At 38.6% G+C, this 19,781-nt stretch overlaps 1 protein-coding gene across 1 annotated transcript in view; it reads left to right on the top strand.

The window, feature by feature from the left end:
• The window catches only part of dennd4a (DENN/MADD domain containing 4A), a 46,873-nt gene that overhangs the window by 24,315 nt on the left and 2,777 nt on the right, over nucleotides 1-19,781 (top strand). Inside the window, 18 exon segments of the mRNA XM_048168670.1 lie at nucleotides 64-90; nucleotides 3,792-3,925; nucleotides 5,268-5,400; nucleotides 5,511-5,717; nucleotides 5,852-5,980; nucleotides 7,172-7,316; nucleotides 9,182-9,304; nucleotides 12,034-12,153; nucleotides 13,072-13,979; nucleotides 14,490-14,675; nucleotides 14,677-14,716; nucleotides 17,990-18,081; nucleotides 18,155-18,330; nucleotides 18,414-18,519; nucleotides 18,635-18,853; nucleotides 18,993-19,110; nucleotides 19,419-19,581; nucleotides 19,688-19,752. Of these exon segments, the coding sequence (XP_048024627.1) occupies nucleotides 64-90; nucleotides 3,792-3,925; nucleotides 5,268-5,400; nucleotides 5,511-5,717; nucleotides 5,852-5,980; nucleotides 7,172-7,316; nucleotides 9,182-9,304; nucleotides 12,034-12,153; nucleotides 13,072-13,979; nucleotides 14,490-14,675; nucleotides 14,677-14,716; nucleotides 17,990-18,081; nucleotides 18,155-18,330; nucleotides 18,414-18,519; nucleotides 18,635-18,853; nucleotides 18,993-19,110; nucleotides 19,419-19,581; nucleotides 19,688-19,752 (3,091 nt within the window).

Here is a 19,781-nt window from a genome sequence, read left to right as displayed (position 1 = left end):
TTCTCACTACTTTCTTTTCTCTTTTCCCTTTAAACCATTGTCTTTACTTGCTTGCTTGGAAAGTTGTTCGGCACAGAGAAAGGAGGGAAGGTAAGTTGCTTAATTTAGTGTCTTTTAACTTCTGATGTGGGGGATATGTGTATAGCAATACTGAAAACAGTCACCAAAATAATTTACCTTCATTACAAAAAATGGCCTTTACATTCCAGGCTGCTTGGAACGATTATTATTTTTTTTTTCTCTCTCATTTTTTATTTACTTGTTTTTTATCATTAATATATTAAAACATAATTAAGACTGTCCAAGAAAAAAAATGCTCGCCCTAGTTTTTTTAACCTCAGTTGACAGACCGACGTGACCTGTTTTGTTTTGTGGTCTCGCCATGGGTGTGGTGATATGGTTGTATGAATCTTGGTTTTGAAGATGTGAGCTCTCTGCCTTCATTATTTAAAAACATTGCTGTTTAGATCAGAGTCTCTGCAGAACCACTGAGATTCTGCATGTATAATTAATTTTTCTGTGCCATACACCATTTTGCATCTCCTTATGTTTGCAACTGTTGTCCTATTTCTTGTTATGATCCAGACTGCACATGGATCTGAAGTTATATCTGCAGTGATCCTCTTCAAGTTGCCTCCTTTATATAGTGCTGACAAATATATTCTGTACCTTTGTAGTGCTTTTATGTCTCGACAAGAGCCCACAATTTATTCTTGTTTAGTGGAACAGGAGTCATCTCTCACCTGTCCTCCCCACAAGGCTTTAGTGTGCTTGTGGAGATGAATGTGCAGCTCTTTGCCTTACACTTTCAATTATGCTGCCATCAGTGAAAGTCACACTTATCCTGCTTTGGCCTGTCCTTCCTTTTTCGAGAGAACATTGGAGGACAGTTCTTTAGCACTGTGGTGGTAATGAAAATGACAGCTTAAGTTGATTTAAACTGGCGTGGTTTTGTGGGTTATGTTCACAGAGGACATTTTAAAGGAACTAGGGCAGTAAAGGACAAACCATGTACCGCCGTAGCCTGAAAGAAACTTGGTTATAGTGTGACACCTCAGTGATCCAGAACTTATCTCAAAGTTCGTCATAATGTAGTAATACATAATCATTTTTCACCGTTTCTGACCATCTAAGTGAAACTTTTGATTCTAATGCTGCTTTTCCTTTAAGACTTCAATGTAATCCGCTCTGTGATTGGCTGACAGCAATAACGCACGTGTGAAAGTGTTTTTAAAACACAGAGGGGGCCAATAAAGGCACACAGTGTATGTTTGAATGTGTTCTGCAGCACAGTGTATTATTACATGGCTCTCTGGAATACTTGATTTTAATTGAGCAATGGTAGTGTTCTGCTGTGGATTATTATTATTATTAAAACTATTTTTAAACTGTATATTTCACTGTTGTCCCTGGGACCGAATCACATACTCTGCTAGATTCATGTGAGAGGAAAGAGAGCACAATAAAATAACTTCAATCAAACTGCTATTTATGTATATATAAACCTAAAGTTTATTTTGTTTACATATCAAGCAGTCATTGACAGATGAAAAAAAATAGTTATTCAGTTTTTTTAAAATATATATATATTCCATCTTATATATTTTATACATTTGATAATATGAAAATGACAAATTAGGCTCTTAATAAAATTGTTAAAGGTGCCCTAGATTATGTTTTTAAAAGATGTAATATAAGTCTAAGGTGTCCCCTGAATGTGTCTGTGAAGTTTCAGCTCAAAATACCCCATAGATTTTTTTTTTATTATTTTTTTTAACTGCCTATTTTGGGGCATCACCGATTTATGCTGTGGCCCCTTTAAATCCCGTGCTCTCCGCCCACAGAGCTCGTGCTTGCCTTGAACAGTGCCTTAACAAAGTTTACACAGCTAATATAACCCTCAGAATGGATCTTTACAAAGTGTTTGTCATGCATGCGGGATACATGCATCGGATTATGTGACTATTGTATACTGTTATATTGTTTACTTTGATTTTGAATGAATTTGATGTGCTCCGTGGCTAACGGCTAATGCTACTCTGTTGGAGAGATTTATAAAGAATGAAGTTGTGTTTATGAATTATACAGACTGCAAGTGTTTAAAAATGAAAATAGCGACGGCTCTTGTCTCCGTGAATTCAGTAAGAAACTATGGTAACTTTAACCACATTTAACAGTACATTAGCAACATGCTAACGAAACATTTAGAAAGACAATTTACAAATATCACTAAAAATATCATGTTATCATGGATCATGTCAGTTATTATTGCTCCATCTGCCATTTTTCGCTATTGTTCTTGCTTGCTTACCTAGTCTGATGATTTGGTTGTGCACATCCAGACGTTAATACTGGCTGCCTTTGTCTAATGCCTTTTATAATGTTGGAATCGTGGGCTGGCATATGCAAATATTGGGGGCGTACACCCCGACTGTTACATAACAGTCGGTGTTATGTTGAGATTCGCCTGTTCTTCTGAGGTCTTTTAAACAAATGAGATTTATATAAGAAGGAGGAAACAATGGTGTTTGAGACTCACTGTATGTCATTTCCATGTACTGAACTCTTGTTATTTAACTATGCCAAGATAAATTAAATTTTTCATTCGAGGGCACCTTCAATATAGCATTTACTTATACCATCTGAGGTATACACATTTTTCATCATTTTTAAAGCACCCGTTTTAACTGACTACTTGCTGAAAATGGAAAAAACTCACTAGGGTTTCAGACTTCATTTTGTACCGTATTCACGGAAAGTGGCTTTGGGCATCCTGGTGCATTACAAAGCACTTTAATTGATGCCGCAGTCATCGATGCTGTTTTTCCTCTGGTAAAAAGAGGCACTGATTGATCTAAAACTTTCTCAGGGAAACTCATTTGGCAAGTCTAGGAAGAGCTCAATTCTGTCCTGTTGCTCTTATTGTCTGTCTAATAACTTTGTAATAATATGATCCAAAACCCTTGGATGCTTTACAGAGGCTTAAACTCATTTTCCCTCTATCAATAGATATAAAGTCATGTTTTATTTGATAGCGTTCCTCATTTCCAATGTAGTACAGTGGCATGGGCTTTATGATGCATTTATAGTCCATTTACAGGGCTTGTAGACAGACTTTGTCTGAAGGCTAAATGCACAGTGTCTCCTCCAAGCACTGTCTAGCCTATAAATTGCACTGGAATGGTTTCACGCCCCTCGAGCAATACAACATTAAGCATTAAGTCCAGGTCAGTGCTCTTGTAGTGCGTCTGTGGCAGATGGGGAGGATTGGATGGAGTCTAGGAGGATCAGAGCTTCTTGGTGCAGATGTGAGATCAGTCGGACGCAGCGACGTGGGAGATCATCAGGCTCATTTACATTAAAACTTGTGCTCCATCTGATCTGGGATCAGATGATCTGTGCTTAAAATCTCTTGGCTAACAGCAGCATGTCCAGACTGTGGAAAATCCCTTGGCATGGTTGTATGGCAGGATGTGTGTTTTGTTCCAGATTCAGTTCTCAATTCTGACCAAAATTTAGCTCTGGATTGACGTGTGATGAGTTTATAAATATAGTAAAATGGAATAAGTTAGCGTGTAAGCCTTGCAGTTGCCATAAATATTCTCTCCCGTTCCTCTTTCTACCTATTATTGTCCACCTTTTATTCAATGACCTCAGTGAGCACTATTAGCAAACATGTAGCCTCTTAACTAAAACATTATCTTTTCTCCATAATGGGTCATTGCTTATACTATGTGTTTTTGTGGAAACGGAAAACCGTCCATGTCTGATGAAGCGTGTTTTTACTCTAGGTGGACAGCGATAAGCCAGAGGACACAAGACTTATTGAACTTGACAAATCCCACCGCAGCGAGCACACGGTCTACATCACCCCGCCAGAGCTGCCGGCACTTCCAGAAGGAGAAGAGCCACCTATGGTTTATAGGTACAACAGACGCTTCTGCCATTCTGGCACACAATCTCCCATCCACACCGTTACACTGTGCATATAAACAGCACACCACACCACAGATGGTATTGTAGCAATAGCATAATCCCCTTCCAAACCTCTCCCAGGATGCAGCGTGTAGAATACACCTCTTTGAGGATCCTGTGTCTACAGAAACTCCCACTAAAGCAATAATACACACTCATCAGAGAGCATGTCATTATATTATATTAAGATTTTATATTATTTAGTTACAATAGGATGTTTTGACATTGATGATTATGATTGTCTAATATCCCAAATATTGAATATATGCCTATTTTTGCTTAATTATATATTTTATTTTCACTTTAACCTCACTTAGCCATGTTTAAGTTTTAATTTTAAAATCTGCAGTCCTATTTTTATTTTTACCTTCTCTGAAGCTGCAGAAACTACGTTGTTTTACCTGCAATTAGTGCTGCATAGTGTAGTGTTGTGCTTTTAATATTTAAATAAAATTTACATAACAATCAAGTTGAGGATTATCAAGTAAGCAGAGGTGTAAAGAGTATCTGAAAACCATACTTGAGTAAAAGTACTGATACCTTACATCGAAAATGACTCCGCTACAAGTTACAAGTAACCAATTCCAATACGACTTGAGTAAAAGTCTAAGAGTATCTGATTTTAACAGTACTTAAGTATTTTACTCATGCTGAATGTAGGCTCAGAGATGCACTGGTCCTGAGAGACATGCCAGTGAAAATAACAAACAATTGATTTGTAAGATGAGAAATCAAAAAGTTTTTTTTTCTAAAATCAAAATAAAATTGAACACCTCAATGTTGCAACAAATCAAGGTCGACACAACCTTTTAAATGTCTACAAACTCTCAAGTCTCAGTTAAGCTCAAGTGCACAAAAAGGCCACAAGTAAACTAATATCCTTCAAAACGGTCTTGTCAATAACCTGCTAATGCACTCGCATTCAACGTAAAGTATACTTGTAGACAAATTTTGGGTGAGTAAAGGCAAAATGCACAAGATATAGTATCTTCAATGCCCTTAGATGGCGATATCGCTTCTTTATATCAGAAACAAACTGCTGCAGAAAAAGTTAGGTGCCATGAAAAATGTAATTTCGTTTCTCATCACAAATGTAGTGGAGTAAAAAGTACATTTACTTGCTCAAAAATGTAGTCAAGTAAAGAGTAAAAGTTGCTAATATTTTTGTTACTCAGTACAACTACAAAGTATCCAAAAAGATACTTAAGTACAGTAACTAATTACATTTACTCAAATACTTTACACCTCTGCAAGTAAGGGAGAACAGTGTTGATACTGTTGATGTCTTACAGCTACAGCGGGTTCCCTGTACTGAACGCCCAACTCTGTGAGCTTCAGGATGGTCCCAGAGTCCCCAAAGCAACATCAGCCATGAGACACATCAGTCCCATCAGCCCAGCTGCTATTTTCAGGCGCTCCCAACAGGTTGGTATTTCAAACACTAATCTCATCCAAATCACACCCCATGATCCCACTTGTCAAGTCTCTCCCCCTCCCCTCTAATTCCCGTCCTCTCTGTGATCCTCCCTCTGTAGGAGATCAAATCAGCCCAGCGGATGGCTAAGACGTACTCCTCCATCCCGCAGATGTGGTCCAAGTGTCTCCTCAGGCATTGTCATGGTCTGTGGTTCATCTGCTTGCCCGCGTATGTCAGCGCCTGCCACTCTAAGGCGCGGGTGCTGCATACTGCCTACGACGTGCTGAGAAATATGCAGGACAAAAAGTTGCAGCCCCCTGATGAGGTAGAGTCGCCTAAACAGTCTCCATTGATTGGTTTCGGTCATTTGTGAGTACAGTGAGTACTGAACCTAGACAGCGGAAATTTCCGCCTTTGTTGTGGTTTTGTAAGTAATGGTTTGTTTCTGCTCCAATGAAGGTGTGTTACCGGGTCTTGATGCAGCTGTGTGGGCAGTACGGACAGCCTGTTCTGGCTGTCCGGGTTCTTTTTGAGATGAAGAAAGCCGGAGTGCAGCCTAACGCCATAACCTATGGATACTACAACAGGGTGAGCGCAGTTTTCTTTTGTGAAAACAAAAATCAAAATAATCCTAAATAAATATACATAAAAGATCTATTCAAGGCACAAGATCTATGTTACACTACATGATACTAGATGGATTTTGATTTTGGATTCTGGATTTTGACACCATTTCCTGTTCAAATACATGAAGTCACCACAAAAAGTGGTTACAAAACTCAATATCAAAATGGCATGTTTATCCTTCTAAATGAACCAGTTTTTAATGTACTATGGGTAGTACTTCCTTTTCTTTCTGGTGTTTTATGGTTTTTGTGGTTGATGAAATGTCACACAACCTGCCCATGTTGCATCTGCCTAATTTGATTAGCTTTACCAAGTGACAGATTAATAAAAACCATAGTGTTTGAGTGGAAAAACAGCAAAAAGACATCAACAACAAAAAGTTTAGGATGTTTTTCTCCTAATTTTAACATTTATTTTGTTATCCAAGTTATGCACAAATATAAGTGTAGTTGCATTTTTTTTTTTTTTTTTGTGCATTTTTCTAGTAGCCACAACTAGAACAGACAGAATCAGGGCAGATCTGCAACCCATTTTTGGGTCCCAACCACTGTCCTGGCATAATTTGTGTGCAAAAGCCACTTGGTTTGATATTTTGTTATTTAATGCAACAACATTTCTACAGTTTAAATGTCAAAATGTACTAGGTACATTTTTAGGTACGTGGGTTTCGTTCCGCTTCCAAATGAACTCTGGCGCGGTTCGAATGAAATATGAATGTCAGAAATCTACAAAGCCACCGTTGACCAATTGGCTGACCAATAACACATTTGTGTAATTCCTTTCATAAGAAGAAATAGAGACAGAACAGATTTATCCTATGTAGGTGTGTTATTTGCCGATGCTTGAGAGCCTTGAGCTGGCAGCAGATCTGGCATGTGACTCTATTTCTCATGCCTGTTATCTTTAGACAAAAGTGTAGACTAGCAATATTTCCCAGTGTGCTTTGCAAGTTGTCCCAAAATACCAAGAGGACACACTCACAGGGACATAAGTCTGGGCAGCTGAGTGTTGTTCCAATTCTATCAGAGTAATTACACCCAGTCCTTGAGAGAGAACACAATCTACTTAAGATAATAAGAGGCGTTGCACTGTAGAATTATTTAGTTAATCTATGTGTGTGTGTTTGTGTCTTACTGTGTCTTCTCTCCCTAGGCCGTTCTGGAGAGCACATGGCCTTCCTCAACTAGAGGGGGATACTTCCTTTGGGGAAAGTTGAGAAATGTGGTTCGGGGTGTGGCGCTGTTCAAACAAGTATGGAGGAGGCAGACCACCCACCCGAAAGACACCCATCTCTCTGGTAAAACCCCCAACTCCATTTCACACATTTCACTGAAGTGGACACAGATTTTAAGTTGCCTGCAAAAACAAAGTCAGATTCAATCCAGAACAATTACACATGATTATGCTGCCTTGAAGCGAGCAAAATATAGTATGTCTAAATGAAATTAATTAAAGACACATTTTACCCAAATTACCCAATTTACTCAACTATGACTATTTTTATATATGTATACATACATAATAACATATGACTATTTTACCCAATGTGTGTTATGTTATCGGCAAACTCTATTGAAATCAATTGTCTGTTGAGTCTCTAGATGAGAATGAAATTATGCTTGGAATTTGCCTTTGATGATCTCTTCCAAATTGGCTTGTTTTTAGATTCCATTTTGGTTAGGAAGTTCACTATGCAGACACCAAGGCAGCTCACTAGTCTTTGGAACAGAATTCATTAGAGTTTGGACCAGGTCATTAATAGCTACATTCATTACTTCTACAAAGTAATAATCATTCTGAGTCCCAAATCCACACCCAGACTTTTCATTTCTTTTCAAAATAGTTATATCACCAGACTTGTTTCTTTGAGACGCAAGCTCAGTCAAAAGGGAGCATGGACTCAATATCATTTCCCACTGTCAGAAAAACTTTCCATCATTTTACACAGAGGCAGGATTACTTGAGTTTTGTGCCTGAGGGAGGTACTATCCCCCCTCCTCACCCAGGCCTGATACAGCCTGCCTGCTGAACCAGAGAGGCTTTAATGGGTCCAATTAAGATGAGAGTCGATAGCCGCCTCCTCAGCTACCACAGTTCACAGTCTGCACTTGATGTGATCTCCTTTCTCACACAGCCCCCTGTAAGCAGCATATTTGAGAAGTGCACAAGAAGGCTTTAGTAATTAATAAAAGCTGCCTCAACGCACCACCCCCAAAATACTGCAGCCTTGTCGTGCAGATCGAATTTCTCTCGCACACAAGGGACTAAAGACCCAATTGGCTGATTGCATGCTGTTGGAGCATACTTTTCAATGCATTTGTCCAGTCATTTATATTAAAGGAATACAAACTTCCATTCGAAAGTTTGGGATCAGTATGATTTTTTTTTTTTTAAAGAAATTATAATTGGTCAAATATGACAGTAAAGACTTTGATGCAAAAAAACCTGAATAAATACTGTTTCTTTGAACTTTCTATTAATCAAAGTAGCATGACTGTTTTCAACATTGATGTATAATATAATATAATATAATATAATATAATAACATAATATAATATAATATAATATAATATAATATAATATAATATAATAATAATAATAATAATAAATGCTCTTGAACACCTGCATATTATAATAATCTCTGAAGGGTCACGTGACACTGAAAACTGCAACTAATGGCTGCTGAAAATTCAGCTTTGCCATCTCGTTAAGTAAAAGAGTTATTTTAAATGTTAATTATATTTCACAATATTGCTTGATTATTGATTATGAAATGTATTTTGTGGTTTTTAATGTAAACTTTGAGTTTTTTAGGAATACAAAAATCAAAATGCCATTAAAAAAGATAACTTTTACATTTTTTTTTCTTTTATTTTTGTAAAATAAATTCCTTGTCTTTTTTGGGATTTTTATTACTGGATATTGTATGCGCTTTGAAAGCCCTCGACATCTTATTACCATGTGGGTGGCTTATTTAATTTTTTTTTGGATCAAAAATATAACTACGCACATGTTCTTTGATCGCTTTTTTCGCTCTATTGCCACTGAAAGATGACGCAATCTCTGGGCAGAAAGCTTTTCAAGTTGCAAACGGTGGTGTTTTGAAATATGTTACTTGTTAGTTCTCCTGCTAACTGTCTTTCATACTTTTCTTCTGAGCAGATGCCAGTGATCTCGACAATGTCAGCCATGGCAGTCTGGACAGCTCTAACGATTCTGCGGAGCGAGCTTCCATTGATACAGACTTCACTAAAATGGATTCCAGTGATGACAGATCCAGCACAGGTAACCGGGCCGCCTTCATTCTGTCTGTGTTCTCCTTCCATCATCAGTCCTCCACTGCGCTCTCGGCACAACAGGACGCGCCCCCTCTCCTTCAAACTCCTTAGAAGTCTCTAGGAGAGTCATTATTTTTCACTGTGGGAGTGAAAAGACGTCTCTCCCTCATTTTTTTCTCGCTTTCAGTATTTTCTCTTTTTTTCAAGCACACATTAGTATAGCACATTTGCTTCAGTGAACAAAAGCATTACACCATTCACATGCCCCCTCAGATGATTCAGATGAATTTTGAATGCAACTTCAAAACAAAAAAGAATTGTGAAAATGAATGATTTCATTAGGAAGTACACTACTGTTCAAAAGTTTGGCATCAGTAAGATTTTTTAATGTTTTTAAAAGAAGTCTTTTATTCTCACCAACATTACATTGATCAAAAATACAGTAAAAAAAAAATAATATTATGAAATATTATTACAATTATGTTTTTATTTTTATATATTATAAAATGTAATTTATTCCTGTGGTGGCAAAGCTAAGTTTTTAGCATCATTTCTCCAGTCTTCAGTGTCACATGATTCTTCAGAAATCATTCTAATTTGCTGATTTGGTGCACAAGAAACATTTCTGATTACGTTAAAAACAGTTGTGCTGCTTAATTATTTTTGTGGAAACCATGATACATTTTTTCAAAAGAATAGTATTTATGTAAAATACAAATCTTTTGTAACATTATAAATGTCTTAACTGTAACTTTTGATCAATTTAATGGATCCTTGCTGAATAATTAATTTTTTATCAAAAAAAATCTTACCGTCCCAAACTTTTGAACATTAATGTACAACATTTTCACAGGATCTGTAAACTGAGATGGGTCTACCCATCATCTACATACCCTCACGTCACTCAAAACACGAAACAGGGAACACGAAAAGAGATATTTTTAAGAATTTTCAGCCTTTTTTTTTCAGTAGAATGAAAGTTAATATGGTTCAAAACAACATTAGACCCCATTAACTTTCGTTATATTTTTCAAAATGCCTTCCTTTGTGTTCCACAAAGTCATGAAATGAAAAGAAATGAGCAGGACTGCAGTAGATTCCTGACACCCATATCTGAGAATATGGTAATAGACAGAGAAGAAAGCCCCCTCTATATGTTCGAACAGCTTTTTAAAGTATTCCAAAGCTATAGGCGGTGATGCCCACAGAGGAGATCTGAGAGATTGATCAGAAGAGACTCACAGTTAGCGAGCACTCACAGACAACAGTGTAGCAGGAGTCTGACTGAGGAGGCGAGAAAGGCAAGAAGGAATGACTAATGGTGTTATTTTAGCTCACCTCTGGAGGCAGTACTGTGATGTGAACTTTATGCCCCATCAGCTTTCTCAGTGTGGCTCAGAAGGAGGCATCCTGTGAGTGTCTGTCAGTGTTTCTGCCTGATTACAGAATATATGAGAGTAAATTAGTGCTTCTTTTTGATGTTGTGTTATCATGGGTCATGATGTTCTGTTCTATCTTTAGACTTTGTTTGAAGCCTTTCTCCTAAGAGTCTCTATCCAGCTGCATCAAATGACCCAAAATCCGTAAAGTAATAATAAAATATTCAATACAGATTTGTAAGCCCTCAAAAAGATTCCATCATATTAGCCCTGCAAAAAATCTTAACAACATTAAACATTTATGAGGATGATTTGTTTTGTGCATGCTATGTTATGTTTTGCCCAATTTTTTTTGGTTTAGGAGTGTTTTTTCTGAATTGCACTTAATTATCTATTCTATTCCAAAAGAGTCGCTGAAGGAAAAACAAAGCTTAAAGGGTTAGTTCACCCAAAAATGAAAATTCTGTCATTTATTACTCACCCCCATGCCGTTCCACACCCGTAAGACCTCCATTAATCTTCGGAACACAAATTAAGATGTTTTAGTTCAAATCCGATGGCTCCGTGAGGCCTTCATAGGGAGTAATGTCACTCACTTCCTCTGTCAAGATCCATAAAGGTACTAAAAACACATCTAAATCAGTTCATGTGCGTACAGTCGTTTAATATTAATATTATAAAGCGACGAGAATATTTTTGGTGCGCCAAAAAAAACAAAATAACGACTTATTTAGTGATGGCCGATTTCAAAACACTGCTTCAGGAAGATTCGGAGCACAGTGAATCTGTGTATCGAATCTGCAGTTCGGAGCGCCAAAGTCACGTGATTTCAGCCGTTTGGCGGGTTTGAACCGCGATCCGATTCATGATTCGATACACTGATTCATAACGCTTCGATGCTTCCTGAAGCAGTGTTTTGAAATCGGTCATCACTAAATAAGTCGTTATTTTGTTTTTTTGGCGCACCAAAAATATTCTCGTCGGTTTATAATATTAATATTCAACAACTGTACTCACATGAACTGATTTAGATGTGTTTTTAGTACCTTTATGGATCTTGACAGAGGAAGTGACATTACTCCCTATGAAGGCCTCACGGAGCCATCGGATTTGAACAAAAATGTCTTAATTTGTTTTCCGAAGATTAATGAAGGTCTTACGGGTGTGGAACGGCATGAGGGTGAGTAATAAATGACAGAATTTTCATTTTGGGTGAACTAACCCTTTAGTGCTAAAATTAAGACTTAGATTATGTTAAATGTGCACTGAAAACAGTGTCAACTTTAGTTCCTGAAGAAAAAATCAGTTGAGAACCACCAGTTTTAGTGTTTGTTTCTGTGTATTGTTTTGATTCCAGGTGGTCAGTCTGATCAGGGCTATGACTCTCTGTCTAAAGAGGAGGTGAGGTTAGGAGGAGGTGAGGAGCAGAACCCTTCTCCAGACATGAAAGAGAAGAAGGACAGAAACTCTTGCTCATGTGAGTAATGCAGAATTCTTTTGTCTCTAAACATACAAAGGGTATGTGTGACAATGGAGGACTGGCATAATAGCTACTAAAAATTCAGCTTTGCCATCACAGGAATAAATTACATTTTAAAACATATTAAAATAGAAAACAGTTACTTTAATTAGCAATAACATTTTAAGTTAGTGATGTGACGTGTGGCGTCCCATACTCTGAATTTGTGCTCTGCATTTCACCCATCACACACACACACAGGAGTGAGTATTAAACACACACCATGAATACACACCCGGAGCAGTGGGTAGCCATTTTTGCTGCGGCATCCATGGAGTGAATGGGGGTTAGGTGCCTTGCTTATGGGTACCTCAGTTGTTGGTAATGAGAGTTGAAGAGAGCGCTGTTCATTCAAACCCCCCCACCTACATTTCCTGCTGGTACTGAGACTCGAACCCGCGACCTTCGGGTTATAATTCCGACTCCAACTATTAGGCCACAACTGCCTAATGCCTAACATTTCACAATGTTACTGTTTTTATCTGTATTTTTGATTAAATAAACACAGCCTTGGTGAGCATAAAAGACTTTAGCATATAAATGAACAATTTATTATGAACACACATGAATTAACATTGAACAATAGTATATTTCTAAATTAGATTACTAAATACTGTAAAAATATTGTTTTTACAATACACATTATCTAATGTTATTAAATAAAATCTTATAGTATATGCTGCCCTATACAGCATATACTGTGCAGTATTCAGTAAGCAGTAGACTAGTATTTAATTCCAAGTATGCAAGTTGCACTGAACACCTCTTCGCTTCCCCCTAGTGGTAATGTGTGGCACTGCAACGTATTAAAATGCTTGTTTATTTGCTTCTTTTAAACAAGTGTCTCTTTGTTTTTCCTCTCATTTCAACGTTTAGTGTCTCAGACTGTACTCTCAAAGATAGAGGATTCATCCCTTCTGGTTGGAACCCATCCATCCGCAACCAATGGGGAGAACAATCATTTCCTTTCTGAAGCCCTCACAAAGACAAAAAGGCCAAACTCCCTGGATATTTTTGGAGAAAAGCCCATAAGGCCCAGCACATTGGATCTAACCCCGGGTAAGACAGTAGGAGAACTCTGTACTGAATCTGTCGCAGCACTGATAGAAACGGATGCAGTGGGGGGCGTTGTGAGCCCACCTAAAGTTGCCGTGGAGAGGACTGCTAGCTGCACGGTTGCCATGGAGAAGAGAGTTGCCATGGAGAGGGAGCACATCGGCGTGGAGAGGAGCGTGAGCTGCAGCGGTGCACTTGGCCGAGTGGTTAAGAGGATGGGTATTGAAGCAGGGTTTGATCCTCTGTCCCTCATGGTGGCTGAGACTCAAGTCCACAGTGAGGGGGATAATGCAGACACCCCCACCGCCCGCAGAGACCTTGCTGAAGAGATTCATCACTACATGAACAACCTGAGTAGCCCGTTAAGCCAGCGGTCTCTCAGTGTGGACCTCAAGGGGCTCCAGACCCCGTCCCCGCACAGCTCTCCCCGCATGTCCGCAGCGGCCGGCTCCCCCTGCACCTCACAGCTCCAACCTCAGCCGCGAACACGACTCTTCTCCTCGCCATCCCTCCCTCAGGGTCGAGTGCGCAGGGTCAGGGAGCAGCGGCCCACCTCCCTGGCCTCCCCTTCCTCACCGACTCCCTCCTCTTCCTCTTTCTCCATGGACTCTCTGCTCACCCCGACCCTGGACGTGTTCAAGAGCAGCTTCCTCTCTGCTGGGAAGGGGGTCGCTGAGAAAGCCAGCCGACTGTATTCACGACTTTCCTCCCAGACGTCCATTACACAGGTATGCATGACACTACCCATTAATGAAGTTCTGGAAACGAAGGCCTTGTCTTTGCCGACTCTTTTCACCTCTCCTTTGTTTTCAGAAAGAAATAATTTTATAAATGAAAAGGGACAATGAAAGACATTTAAATTGTTACAGAAGATTTCTATTTTGAATAAATGCTGAAAATATCAACAAAATGAAAAAGATTAAGCAGCACAACTGTTTTCAACAATTTATAATAGTAAGAAATGTTTTGTGAGCACCAAATCAGCATATTAGAATGATTTCTGAAGGATCATGTGACACATGTGACTGGCTGCTGAATATTCAGCTTTGCCATCACAGGAATAAATTACATTTTAAAGTCTATTAAAATAGAAAATAGTTATTTTAAATTGTAATAATATTTCTACAATATATAACTGTTTTGTTTGTTTTTCTCTTCAATCAAATAAATGCAACCTTGGTGGACATCAAAAATGTTAACTTTTTTTCTCACCCTGATTTTTCTTTTTTTCTGACCAGGATTTAAACTCTGACCGGGTCAGTGTGTCTTCACTGGGGTCAGGTGACCCTGATTGCTCCTCCCTGATCGAAAGCGATTCCTGTGTAGACCCCGATGGGCTCTCTTCCCCCCAGCGAGATGCCGCCCAGCCTGTCACGCGGCCCAAACGGAGCCCTTACAGGAGCAGCCACTGCCTAGAAAGCCCATTCCGCACCACCTCGACTCTTCCGACAGTCCTCCCTCACTGGTGAGTGTGCAGGCATTCGCTTTACTCCTGAAATAACAGTGTTATCTAAATATCAGACAATAATTTTTATGTTATGATTTTCTATGATTTGCATGTATATTTATAAATATATTCTTATCCTCACAGAATTGAAATAAGTCTCCTGAGACATGGTGAAAAAGTGACATTAAGAAAAACATACATATAAAATAAAATAAATAAAAACAATTTAACACATTAAAGGTGCCATCGAACGTTTTTTTACAAGATGTAATATAAGTCCCTGAACATGTCTGTGAAGTTTCAGCTCAAAATACCCCAAAGATTTTTTTTAATTAATTTGTTTAACTGCCTATTTTGAGCCATTATTACATATGCACCGATTAAGCGTGCGGCCCCTTTAAATCTCCCACTCCCCCGCCCCCGAGCTCTCAACTGCCTTAAACAGCAAACACAAAGTTCACACAGCTAATATAACCCTCAAAATGGATCTTTACAAAGTGTTCATCATGCATACATTGATTCCTGTGAGTATAGTATTTATTTGGATGTTTGCATTTGATTCTGAATGAGTTTGAGGCTGTGCTCCGTGGCTAACGGGCTAATGCTACACTGTTAGAGCATAGACTGTAAAAAAAGATGGACAACGCGACGCCGCTTCCTTCCATTGTAATGAACTGAAGGTAAAACGGACGATGATGGGCGTTGACATGTTGGAACCTGGGCATGCGCAGAAAGACTCGTCAGTGAAACCAGGAGGCGGAGGCGGAGGCGGAGTCGCGGTATCAAACTTCCGCCCAGACGTCTGCGTCATCAAGATCAGATCACCTATTTGTTTTATTATCTATTGTTTATTATATTTTTCTTTTCCTCCTCCCTTTTTCATTTGGCTTAAACGATGGCTTAATTACATCTGGCAATAAGGAATTTACATTTATTTGAATGTTTATTAATGCACATTGTTCAGTTTTAAACTAAATTACTCATAACTAGGTCAAAACAACATATCGTAATTGATGTATTTTAAATAAATAAATTATACACAAATTAAAATTATACTTGTAAAAATATTCTGTTTCTAGAGCAATAATATTTTTGAAACCTCGGTAAATTTGAACTAACTCTACAGCAGATCGATTGCTGTAACGTTAGACAGTGCTCTTTAATTAACTAGAGTAGGATTAGTTTTGTCCTGATAATTATTATTTTATACCCATAAAGATAATTAGTAACTGCCAGATTATGATCACCTGCTTTTTCCGTCATGGCTAACATTAGCCGTGTTATCTTGGCTAATAACATTTAGCTTAAACCCACATTTAACGTGACCGAAAAAAACTCAGTGATCCGTCAGATCTGTAGGTCGGTTAGGACACTTTACTGCTGAACAACAACTTTTGTCAGTGAGAAATAACACAGAAATCGAAAAATAATAGTTATTTATTCATCTTCAATCTCCCCTCAAAGCTCCGACAGTCCTCAGAGAAGCTGTCAATCAACTGTAAATCGTGACGACACGCACCAAATTTCTTGCAAAAATCTAACTGATCACAAAAATGAACTATTGAATATATATCAGCATGATAACAACTACTTTAAATGACCAAAACCATCTTTCGGAAAATTTTATTGTATGTGTAATTATTTCTTTGTTATTTTGACAAGTGCCATTAGTTTGCATTGAGAGGGCGGGTTTATGACTTGTACTGCATCCAGCCACCAGGGGGCGATCAAAGAGCCCGCGGCTTCACTTTTCAGGACGTATGAGACACACCCGTGTTAGAGAGATTTATAAAGAATAAAGTTGTATTTATAAATTATACAGACTGCAAGTGTTTAAAAATGAAAATAGCGAAGGCTCTCTTGTCTCCATGAATACAGTAATAAACGATGGTAACTTTAACCTCATTTAACAGTACATTAGCAACATGCTAACGAAACATTTAGAAAGACAATTTACAAATATCACTAAAAATATCATGTTATCATGGATCATGTCAGTTATTATCGCTCCATCAAGATAAATACAATTTTTCATTCGATGGCACCTTTAATGTAATTTACATTTACATTTTTATTACAATAACAAAACTTTATTCCAGAAAATTAGTGTATTATTTTGCTTTTTTAACGACTGGTCAGAGATTATGACATTGAACAATAATTTATTCTACTGACTGTCCTATTATATTTTTTATATGCATATAGTTTTATGATAAAAAGTTTTTATTTGTTTGTGTTGTATTTTTCTAGCGAGTCTCTCTTAATGACTGTTGCATTACAAATAGTATATACTGCATTAAAATAATTTTCTTTACAATATAAAAGCAGATAATTTAATTTTGTAAAAAACATATTTTTATAATTTCATGCTTGATATTTATCTCACACAATATAAATGGGATGTCACAATTGTCTGTGTGACATGTGGGCTCTGTAATCAGCAAAACGAGTCAACAGAGCGACCAACACTTTCTTTTTTAGCTAATCAGGATCTCTTTCTACCTCTGAATTTTTTTGTTTGGGTTTTCTAGACAGTGAATTGAGGACATGTGGATGAAAGCAAAATGGTGGAACTTAGCAAAATGGCTGAACTTACTTACAGCACATTTAATATTCATAAGTAATGTTCATTTTAAACGCCTCCCCTCTGTTCAGGTAAATCTTTATGGTTTCCCCTGAATAACACTAAAAATAGACGGTGTGCTAGAAAATTACCCATCAGGCTTTCTCAAGAGTAATGCTCGGTATATTTCGGTCCTTTGTCAAGATTACAGTGTTGTACAACCAGAGAAGTAAAGCAAGAGAAGGAGATATGTTTAAATAAATCTAAAGGAGGGGTAATACTAATTATGAACAATTTAATTGTAAAGATGACCACATTTGTAGCGTTCCCGGGCCATTACGCATGATGTTTTGGGTAGGTGATTAAGCACGTTTTTGCATATGTGTGTCGTTCATTGTTTCTGCTCCAGCAGCTGCAGAAGTAGGCCAGTAGACAGGGCTGAGTGTGTCTGGCTCTGCAGTAATGGGGTCTGAGAGGGGCTCTTTAATCAGGCTGATGGGGGTTGTGCTGGAGTGCTCCCCAATCACTCACATTCGCACACACGCTCTTATCCCAGACTTCTGTCGAGCCTCTCTCCTCATTGAGCGCCATCAGAATTAGCATTCATAATCCCTGCAGGCAATCACCTTGAAATGTGACTTGTTTTCGGAGAAGATTGTTCTCTGATGAAAAACATCATCTTCAAAGCGCCTTTTGCCGCAGAGAGTGACTTTTGTTTTGTCTTTTAGGTCCGTCGCTGACGATAACGAAAGCTCTGCAGACCTCAGACGTGTGTTCTGATTCCAGCCTCACTCAGTCCACGCAGAATTACGCCATTGAAGTGAGTTTTTCTTACTTTGAACGACACGTATGTTTAAGTACTACTGTGAGACTAACTTTGATTGGCTTTCCAGGTACGTATGTCCAGTTGTTCACGCTGTAACACCTGTGAGAGTTTGGTGTATGATGAAGAGATCATGGCTGGTTGGACAGCTGACGACTCCAACCTCAATAGCACGTGCCCCTTTTGCGGATCTCCGTTTCTGCCCCTGCTCAATGTGGACATCAGAAACCTGGGTGACCAGGAAAGGTAATTTGGTCTCCAACCAAATCAGTTGATATTTCTGTAGAGATATTCACCATTTCAAACAGTTTTCTTCTGTTTCTAATCAGATCCCCTTCTCAAGACACGCATACTTGCCAGACAGACACCGCAGATGAACTTCCACAAGATTACGAAGTCACTGGCAATCTGTCCAGCAATGGCAAAAAAGACCCTGTAAGAATATGTTCAATTCATTACATTTCAGTATTTTGGAATCATCACTTTTTATGGCTCAAAAGTTGGTTCAGTTAATTGGGCTGGTAGTTATTTTAGTCTTTCTGTGCTGTAGGAGCCAGTTACCGTACCCTACCTGAGTCCTCTGGTACTTTGGAAAGAACTGGAGAGCTTGCTGGAAAACGAGGGAGACCAGGCCATCTCGTCTGCAGCCATTGTGGATCACCACCCCATTGTGTTCTGGAATCTGGTGTGGTTTTTCCGTAGACTGGACCTGCCCAGCAGCCTGCCGGGACTCTATCTGAGCTCCAAACACTACAGCAAAGATGTTCAGGTTGGTCTCAAGAATTCTCAAATTATGTCCCATTTGTTTTTAATGAATGAATAGTTGTAAATGCATAGAAGCTGTTGGTGATGCCACTGTATTTCTCCATAACAGCTTGCATCAATGTTATGTGCATGTTTTCTTGCAGCCTCTGCAAAGTTGTGCATCAGAAGACAGTAAAAACGTCTTGGTCCAGATCCTGTGGGACAACCCCAGACTGCATCAGGACCCCATTCAGCCCTGCTACTTGCTCTGGAAATCATATTGTAAGAATATGTCCTACAAACTCATTTGCACAGTGATAAGTGAGCTTTTTGACAGTAAATGTGCATGAAATTGGTTCTTGGACAAATATTTGCAACAAAATTTTTTGCTGTGGATATGAGATATGCCTCAAACCAACAACAACACTGTTCCTTAGGCCAATAAACAACCGCCCAGAACATTTAGGAAAAGCACTAAATGCACTAAAACCCTTTTAAAAACACTTTAGCAGCTGTAGCAGTAGTTTTGCATGAACATCACAAGCAAGTACCAGCCATCTACATCATAGTGTGTTCATGTTTTTTAATAGGTGCAAATCCTGCAGTATCTGCTGCCCTGTGGGAGGAGGAGCAGTCTGTGAGCTTAGAGCTGCTGCAGAGTGTCGTGAAGAGCATCCAGAGGAACGATGTCTATCAGCCCATGAGTCAGATACTGCAGGTACTGGGAACCAGACTGGGCTTCGTCAGACAACGGTAAGAGAACAATAAATGTGCCTCAGCACAAAAACGATCTGTTCAAATAACAGTTTTGACAAGGTAGTCTTAATGACTTAATTTCTCGTTATTTTTTCATATGCAGGAGCTTATATAGAGACATCCTGTTCCTGGCTTTGGTGGCTTTGGGCAAAAGTAGCATAAATATCGGTGAGTTGACTTTTTTGATAATGTATTAT

This window comes from Megalobrama amblycephala, linkage group LG19 (genome assembly GCF_018812025.1).
Source record: "Megalobrama amblycephala isolate DHTTF-2021 linkage group LG19, ASM1881202v1, whole genome shotgun sequence".
In the NCBI taxonomy this organism is placed as follows: Eukaryota; Metazoa; Chordata; class Actinopteri; order Cypriniformes; family Xenocyprididae; genus Megalobrama; species Megalobrama amblycephala.
The sequence above is the reverse complement of the archived record's forward strand: the minus strand, read 5'-3'. Positions and strand labels throughout refer to the sequence as shown.